We start from the raw sequence: 9,383 nt of genomic DNA, 5'->3' as shown, positions 1-9,383 counted from the left end.
ATGGGTCTAACGTTTCCTTTCTTCTAGTCACTAGGGAGTTCACCTGACTGCCATGACTTCTCAAATATCATGGACAGTGGCTTGGCAGCTACATCAGCCAATTCCTTCAGGACTCTGGGATGCATCTCATCAGGTCCCATGGATTTGTGTACATTCAGGTTCCTCAGATGGTCATGAACTTAAACTTTATGTCATGATTTAACCTAGATGGCAGCTAAAACACATAGCCAGTCACTCACTGCCCTGCAGTGGGATGGGGGACAGAATCAAAATGAAAAAGGTAAAACTCTTGGTTTATGATAAAGACAGCTTAGTAGAACAGAAAGGAAGATGATGATGTTGATGATAATAGTTGTTGTTATTATTCCTGAGAGGATGGGCAGGGATTTCTCACCCACCATCTTGTAGTGGTCTTGAATTCCCACAGAAGCAAAATCCCTAAACAGGTGGTAGAAGTGCCTCTTTCTCAGAGAGGACATCCTTGACCGAGATACAGAAAACCCAGTGGTAGTAATGATGGCCTCACATAGTGATTCGTGATGATAAAACATTATTAAATGCCATGAGCTTCCTTAATCCAATTTATGACCCAAAATTCTTATGGCACACATTTCCTATGCCTGAGGGGATGTATAGTGAAAGAAGAAAAAAAACCAAAACAAAGCAACAACAGGTTAAGTTAAAACAGCCTTGTCCATCCTTGTAGTCTAGTAGTGGGCTGACTGCTTTCCCATCCATGTCCTACTGTGGTTCCCCAAGGTCAGCCTGATGCAATTGATGACCTCTTCTCTCCATGCTACCAAACATAAGACACTCAAATTGATATATCAGTTTCTATCAGGAAATAAAATATCACATTTATCTGTTTACACGTGACGTGTATGTGGCAAAGCCCCATCACACATGTATCAGCAGTTTATAGTACAATTAGTCACAGGAAAGTTGAAAGTGAAGAAAAAGGAACATTTCCAGGCAAAGGAGGAAATGGGCAGGACAAGATGAGCAAGAAAAAAGGCCTAATACTTCTTCCCCCACCACAGGCAGACATATATAAATAGCGAGAGAGCGATTTCTCCTGCTCACTGCCACCACTCTTTTGCTGCATCTCTCTGGGACCGCACACCACCCTTCCAAGATGTGGGCAAAGGTACTGTCTTGCTTCTTTGCACCGTGGGATGAACTTTTCTCTTTAAGCCTTTGTATCCTCCCTCTCTGTGTTTCGGTAGGCGTGCATCACACCATCAGATGTGTGATTCACCTGCTTTAAATGACTTGTGTCCCTCAAGAGAGTCTTAACGCTTTAGTAAGAAGCTAAAAGTGAGAACTGACCTGAACTAATGGGTACAGTTCTGGCCACCGTTGCCAGAAAGGAGAAATCCAGTTGGAATGATTCAAAGAAAAGCTATTAGCATAGTAGGGTTGAGCCTGTATTATAAAAGAGACATCAGAAGAGTTTGGTTTGTTGGACCTAGCAAAATGAAGTCCAAGAGGAAATATCGTCACTCTCTGGGTATGTACTGGGGAGTAGAGGAAGGTGAAGGATGAGTGGAAATGGAAGGAGACAATTTCCAAAGAGAGAGGGAAGAGCTGTATTCAGTAATGCCAATATATATAAAAATAATATCTAGTGAGCATATAGACTGGTTGTAAATAATATGTGCCTCTCTCTACAGGGAGAAGTTTCTAATGGTCAGAGAAGGGAAGTTCTGTATTAGTTTCTAATAGAGATATTAACAGCAGCTAACAGCTCCAGCCAAGAAGCAGTAGGCTGTGTTTTCATAATGGGTCAATGCTCAATGGGAAAGCAAAAAAAAAAAAAAAAAAACAACACAACAACAACAAAAAAAACCAACAAAACAAAACAAAAAAAAAAAAAACAAAGCAAACAGTAGGAGCCAGGAACAAGGACCCACTGATTTTCAAAGAGCTGAGATCTTATCTTGGAGAAAAGCTGAGAGGCCAGCTGGGTGTGAATGCAATGGGAGCTGGGAGAGGTGGGTGCAAGGTAGGGCTGCCAAGTCCTGTCTCTTACTGAACTCCAACCTCAGCAAGGCTTGGAATGGTAATTCTGCTATTCAAGGAGATGAAGTCTTGCCTCCTTGTGTGATAGGGGTGGCATGGGATTGAAATGCCTCTTTCCCACTGATTTTAATGGCAATAAGAAGGTGTTGTGGAAAGCTGGATGGGTTTTGCTTCTATTTGATGTGTTTGTGTGTGTCAATGTTAGAGACAGAGAAAGATAGAGAAAGATAGAGAAACATATCTTGCAAAGTTACATGACCTACAATGCTCACTCTCAAGGACTTAAGTCAGGGAAGCAGCAGCAGAAATGCAGAACAGACAAGGACACTGATGTAAGTATAAACAAAATATAAATAACACTGGCATTTCTGGGAATAAAAAGAGGAAGAATTCAAACCTTAATTTTGCTGATGCAATTCATATAAACAGGGCAGGGCAATGGAAATGGCCAGCATGCTAAGCAGGAGCCCAAAACTGAAAGCAAAAGGGAAAAAAAAAAGGAAGAAAGGAGGAAAAAAAAAAAGGAAGAAAGCAGAAAAAAAAGAGTTATATTTAAATTAAGAGAAGTTTGTATTTCTTTTTTTCTCCACCCTCCCAGACCATTACAGGAAATTTTGCCAATGTGATTCATGGTTTGAATGCAAACCACTTGACTGACCAAGTCATTCAGAGAAGCAAGCGAATGATCCTGGATACTCTTGGAGTGGGGCTTCTGGGTACCAGCACTGAGGTCTGCCACAAAGTGGCACAGTACAGCAAGGTAAGGTGCCTGGCATTCATAGTACACCCTGTGGCTCAGCTTTAAGAAAAGCAAGGGAAAATATGGTCCGTAAGAGGAAATTTTGTCATGGGGAAATTCTTCTGGGAATGGAAAGAGAGACACTGGAGACAGTGGGAAACTTCATTGCTGGAGTTACTTTAACTCTGGATGGACAGAAGTCTGTGTAACAGATCCCATGCTAAGACACCACCCCCTTTCCACCGCTCCCCTGCAAACACAGTTGCTTCAGAATCCCTTCCTTTCTTTCACCTCTGAGATTTTATTAAAAAACATTACCAAAGAAAACATTACTATCACCCAACTTTAAAAATTAAGGGAAGGAGGGTTAATAGTGTGTCACCTCCATAAAACATAATTGTTGTCTGAGGTACACCGGTCATGTTTCTCCTCCAGTCACGTTCCTAAACTAGAGGAGCACTTGACCTTGAGGAGAAGTACCTTCCCAACACAGGAGTGCATCAATGAGGAGGAGCTTAGACCACTGTTGCATTGGTCAGACCTGCCTAGTTCAACTCAGGCTTTAGAAGTCTGCGTGCCAGTAAGCGCCTTTGCACAGAGATCGCCCATTCCCAAGCCGTGGTAGCTTATGCCCTTTTATTTAAATCCATAAAGATCTCTTCACTGGCTAAAAGATTTGCACAGGAAAAGGAATGGAGCACCAAGGGGATACCAGCCTCAGGAGCCTGTATATCACTTACTCAGGGCACACTGAAATGCAGAAAATCAGAGCCTTTAACTGGAGATCTTTCCCCGACAAGATGACGAATCAGTCCCAATAAGTGGTGAGAAGGGACCTCAGCGGGCAGAGGTTGCATGAAAGTAGTGAGTGGCCAAGTGGATGGTGTTGGTCTGCCCCTGAGGTCTCATTTGGGTGGAAAGAGCCTGTGACATAAGCCAAAGAAAAACCGAGTTTCTTTCCACGCTTTCTGACAGGACATTATTGTTCTCATGAAAGGCAACGGTTGGGTCCCAAAAGGGTATGGTCTGATCTTGGCTACATCAGAGATATGGTGTGCATTTATCCTTGGGTTCAGGACTTTGAATTAATTTATGTCAATTTGTTTCAGATCTACAGCTCAGATATATCCAGTACCATCTGGGGCCACCTGGATTTCCGACTGCCTCCTCTGTATGCAGCTTTTGTGAATGGAGTGGCTGTAAGGGATGCTCTTTTATTTCCTCTTAAATCACACTAATTGATATCATTCTCCCTCTAGAGAGAACAGAATGCTCCTAAAATCTCAGTTTATTTTATTCTTGTGCCTGAAGCTTGCTACAAAACTTACCTAGACTGTTCTAATGTGCTTCAACTTTCTTCCAAGGGGACCAGGCTTAAGGTATACTATATACCTGATTCAACACAACAGCATCCCTTCCTTGCCTTTAATGTGGGACTTGGGGCTGTTTTCAAAGGTCAGAACTCCACAGCTTGTTATAACTTTGCTACACCACACTACAGAGACATACTCTGGCTCTCACTGATTTCAGAGGAATCCAAATTTCAGCCCAACTGGCAAAGTATATTTACAGGAAAACACAGATAGATGCACATATATGTACACATACACTCATGGCAATTTAATCTTTGGTCTGCGGTTTGCAAAAGTCAGTTATGTATTTTGGACACACACTTGGTCAGTAGAGCAGTAACTGACTCCTCAGACATTTGTCTAAATTCAGATTTAGGCTTAAACCATTTGAAATCGAAAGGTGCACCAGAGGAGGACTAGACAAATTTAGCAATTATGCAAAGCCAAGGAAGGTGACCAACCAAGGAAACGGTAAAATTAAGCCTATCTAAATTAGTGTGACAAGAAAATCAGAGGTCCAATTTGACACCTCATTTCCAACGGAGAGAAAATTACCTTGGAAATGAGATCTGCTACCTCTCATCTCCTAGTAGACCGTGTGATATCCAAATCTGGCTGTTAGCATGTTTATGATCATTTCCATTGACATATTGGTCACAGGTCAATTCTAGACACAGAAGACACCAGGAGTGCAGCTTGCTGGGTATTGGGCCCAATGTCCTTATCCCACACTGCCAGGCACCTGGTATCAAAATTCTTCAAGGCGGGGACTGGGTTTTCTTCTGCCTGTGCAGGAATGCAGTCCTCAGAACTGTGTATTCCCAGTATTACAGGTGAAGACCTGAGTGCTGGGGAGTCTGACCATCTTCCCAGTTTGCTCTCAAGTAAGACATGGGAAAATAGGTGATCAAGTTCAGCTTTTGTGGAATTATTATGCTATTAAAAGGCTGCCCAGAATGTTGGTGGATGCCTCATCCCCGGAGGTGTTCAGTGCCAGGTTGGATGGGGCCCTGGGCAACCTTGTGGCCCAGAGGTTGGTGTCCCTGCCTGTGGCAGGTGGGCTGGAACTCTATGATCCTTGGGGTCCCTTCCAACCCAGACCATTCTACAATTCTATGATTCTAAAAACACTGTCCCTGAAGCACTAAAACTCCTTGGAGGTTCTCCAAAACTTTGAAGGATTTTCTGACAAGCAGTACATTGCAAACAGAGTGTGCTTCTGGGAGCGGTCTCCTACCAGGCCAGCCGCCATATGCCATGCTGGGAAGGCCCAAGATCTTCCCGAGCAGCTTGGTTCTCAAGGTCTAAGCAACTCATCGCAGTTTTAAGACTGTAGTTTTCTCTTCAGGGAATCTGGTTCCTCATGTGACAGGTCTTGTCCTGATGTGCTGAAACTTCAGGCTAAAGCCTGATCTGTATTTGCAGGCCTCTGCCCGTTGTCTGCAGGTGGTTGCACTGGAGAAATTAGCTGTATGGATCCAGTTGCTACAGCTTTAATAGTGCAATGGCAGCATCAGTTGCAGCACTGGGGGAAAGTAATTTCATTATGTTTATATATTGTTTTGGAGGAAGTGAAACTTCACCACACACATGGTGGATCTAGGACTGCATTTTAATTATGCCATTCCAATTAAAGCAGCAAAAGCCTACTGTAGGAAGGAGGATTCATTGTCATGCTGTTTCTAGGCTGGTGCAACTTGAATTAGAATTCATACTCCTCCAAGGCAAGATTTGTATTGTGCTGCCACTTCCTGCTGAGCTGTGGGGAATAAACATCTCAAAAGATGAACTCTTTTCAAAAAAACTCTTGAAGTTTTGCTGTCTAAGGAAAATGTAGTTTTTCTGTCCTTTTTAATATCAGTTACAGTAGCTTCATTCCACTGAGCCAATATTGCCAAGGCAGAGTTTAGTTCTGATGACAGGACAAGGCTTCTCTTTCCATTAGGTGCACTCAATGGATTTCGACGACACATGGCACCCGGCCACGCACCCATCCGGCACTGTGCTCCCTGCTGTGATCGCGCTCTCGGAGGCCTTTCCTCAAAAGAAGAAAATCTCAGGCCTTGATCTGCTCTTAGCTTTCAACGTGGGAATTGAAGTGCAAGGCAGGCTGCTGCGCTTCTCCAGTGAAGCCAGGAATATTCCAAAAAGGTACATAGAAATACTTCAGGGAGCAAGTTCAGTGGTAGGGTTGGGTTGGGGTATTTTCTCTGTGCTAATATACTACTTTATTAAGTGCCTGTTAAAGATACAAGTGGCACAGTTAATCAGATTTTCTATGATGTCATTTGTCTGGAAATTTAGGAAATCTTTATCTTAGACATAAATACACTTACAGCTTAGCTAGTAGATTTCTTTTTGAGAGCATTGATCAGTTTAGAAGGAGGAGGCTCCTGTTAAGTACAAACAGCAGCAAAAGGGCAACATTTATCAGCAGAAGTCTTGGGCTCTCACAAGCACATATGATGACACCTCACTTGCAAACAGTGGCTTGCTCTCAGCAGAATGGAGTCCCTGGTGCTGGACTCAGAGCAGAGCCCAAGAAGACAGCGTGTGCTTAGGGAAAAGCCTTGAAATGCTTGTTGGTTATAGAATTACAGAAAGGTTTGAGTTGGAAGGGACCTCAAAGATCATCTAGTTCCACCCTCCCTGCCACAGGGGGAAGTCATCTAGCTGTTTTCTGCTTGCTCCTCCTACCAGTTCTGCAGAACTGCCTCAGAATAACAAAACTTGCCTCCCCCAAGATCTGTAATTTATAGATGACCATAAATTATTTACAGATAATTAATAGGTGACTACACATTGTGGCACTTTTGGCATTATTCTGTTCATTATGCCTTGAACTATGAGCAGTTCTAACGTTTCGACTGCTTTCTGGGGAAGGCCATTTGTAAGTGGTACTATTCCAGTTTAACTTGTTTCTGAAGAAAAGTGCCATTTTTTTCCATTAGGAGCACACATGAACTCTACACTTATGCTCCTTTATGGTCCAATGTGTCTTCCACAGCAGTAAGAGGAAATTGGAGCTTGTGTATATAGTGGATTCAGGTGAATTTTTGAAATCTAGTAACGAAGAGATTTTGTTTTCTCAGGTTTCACCCACCAACTGTGGTTGGTACGATGGGGAGTGCAGCAGCTTGTGCTAAACTGCTAGCTCTTGACCAGAGGCAATGTAAAAACGCCTTGGCTATTGCTGCCTCCTATGCAGGTGCCCCACTGGCTAACGCAGCAACCCAAACAAAGCCCCTCCATGTTGGCAATGCTGCCAAGCACGGACTGGAAGCAGCTTGCTTAGCATCCCAGGGCCTCCAAGGAAACAAACAGATCTTGGACATGGAGTCTGGGATAGGTGCTTTTTATACAGATTACAGCCCACAGATTCTGCCAACCTTGCAGTCCTATCCTTGGCTGTTGGATCAACAAGATGTGGCCATCAAACGCTTTCCTGCTCATCTTGGCACACACTGGGTGGCTGACGCAGCATCTGGTGTTAGGAGGAAGCTTGTGGAGCGCAGCGATAACTTGCTCCCCCTTGATAAAATTGAGAAAATCATTCTCAAAGTCCCAGAGGTCAAATACGTGAACAGACCCAGCCCCAGCTCAGAGCACGAAGCTCGGCACTCCTTCCAGTTTGTTGCATGCTCTGCTTTGCTAGATGGCAGCATGTCGGTCCAGTCCTTCACCAGTGAGAATGTTCACAGGCCAGCCTTGCGGGAGCTCCTCAGCAAAACACAGCTGGAGCACCCTCCTGACAACACACCTAGCTTTGAGAGCCTCTACTGCGAGGTAAGTGTCACGCTCCGGGGCGGCAGCACGATCAGCAGCCGCTGCGATACGTTCTACGGGCACTGGAGGAAACCTCTGAAAAAGGAGGACTTGGAGAGAAAGTTTCAATCCAACGCCTCCAGCATCCTGCCCGCAGAAGCCACAGAAGGCATCATAGAGACTGTGTACAATCTGGAAAAGGTGGAGGACTGCTCTGTACTGAGCACGTTTTTATCAGGCCAGCCGGCCAGAGCGCTGTCGGAGAAGCTGCGCCTCCTCTGAGCGTTCCAACAGGCAGCTGGATGTGAACGCAAAGCGAACGCTAAATTCAGGACAAACTTAGTGACGCGAGCACTTTTCAACAGGCCTCCTGTTAATAACGCTCAAGCCATGCTCAGTCCAGTATTGTGGGTTTGTAACCAGCTCAGGCTGCCCAGATGGGCCTGGCACAGTTGGCTTCAGCTATCTTTAAACCTCTAGAGGCGGAGCGCTGCTTGCGCGCAACGTGAAATTCCCCTCCTGGCAAAAGCGTTTGTATGCTCTGCTTCTGCTAAGTAACTTCATCCAGGAAATCCAAATTCCAGAATGGAAGCGCTGCATCTGCCACAGGATAAAAGCTTTTATGTATTTATTTCTGTAGATTGAGCTCCAAAGCCTCCTTGAAGAGGCGCCTTGTTTCCTCCAAGCTTTGACGTTTTTGCTGAAATAAACACGGGGTACACTTGATACTCTGTGACATGTCAGGCTACAGCGTAACCACTGGTTTTGCACTGACAAAGTAAAGGTTGGTCCCCTTCCTGGCCAAGGAAGTACAAAGCCATGCCAGATTGTCTTTCTGTGAGGGTCTGGCGACCTCTGTAAGATCAAAGCACATGTTCTACCATACCAAAAATGTACCTTCCTCAGAGCACTGAGCTCTGCAAAAGAACACCAAAATAAAACTAATTTATTTTACTAAGCCTCAAATTATTTCATTTATTAGAGTAAAGCTTGTGTGTTCCCCACATACAACCTATTTGTTTGTACTTAAGTTTCTGTCTCTTGGTTTATGAAGTCTGTTTATCTAGGGGGCTCTCCAAGAATTTCCCAAGTCCATTAGTTGCACTTGCTGAAAGATTTTCAAGGGAGGAAAGAAAAAAACCTTACCCACATTCTTTCATTCTTTTCTTTTTCCCTTCTGATTAGAAAGCAGAATCGAATTATGCACCTATACTCAATGTAAACACAGTCACTAACAGCTATTCCATCTGTAATTATAGCTGGGTACCACCCCATGTGAATTACTGATAATCATTAGTGATGTGATCAAATCCCATTGGACAAGGAGGGCTCCGACATTGCCTCATCAAGGCTGAGTAAGTTCAGATTCCTAAGAAAGCAAGACTTCCCCAACAACCTTCAACTCCTGCTTTCTACTTTAAAAGAGAAATAAATAGGATAAACTTTGCAATAGCCATTTGATGTATTAGATTAAAAAAACAAACAAACCCACAAAGCAAGAACTG

The 9,383-nt window shown here is 43.9% G+C and overlaps 1 protein-coding gene across 1 annotated transcript; it reads left to right on the top strand.

Annotated features, from left to right (window-relative positions):
• Window positions 1-1,135: 1,135 nt before the first annotated feature.
• Window positions 1,136-8,160, top strand: ACOD1 (aconitate decarboxylase 1; the record flags this gene model as incomplete). The annotated part of the gene is made up of 5 exons (XM_084279063.1): window positions 1,136-1,147; window positions 2,621-2,782; window positions 3,871-3,960; window positions 6,059-6,264; window positions 7,206-8,160. The coding sequence occupies 5 exons, from the start codon at window positions 1,136-1,138 to the stop codon at window positions 8,158-8,160; spliced, it is 1,425 nt and encodes a 474-aa protein (XP_084135189.1).
• Window positions 8,161-9,383: the final 1,223 nt, after the last annotated feature.

Source organism: Gallinula chloropus, assembly GCF_964237585.1.
Source record: "Gallinula chloropus genome assembly, chromosome: 1".
Taxonomy (NCBI): Eukaryota; Metazoa; Chordata; class Aves; order Gruiformes; family Rallidae; genus Gallinula; species Gallinula chloropus.
This window is presented reverse-complemented; position numbering and strand designations above follow the sequence as displayed.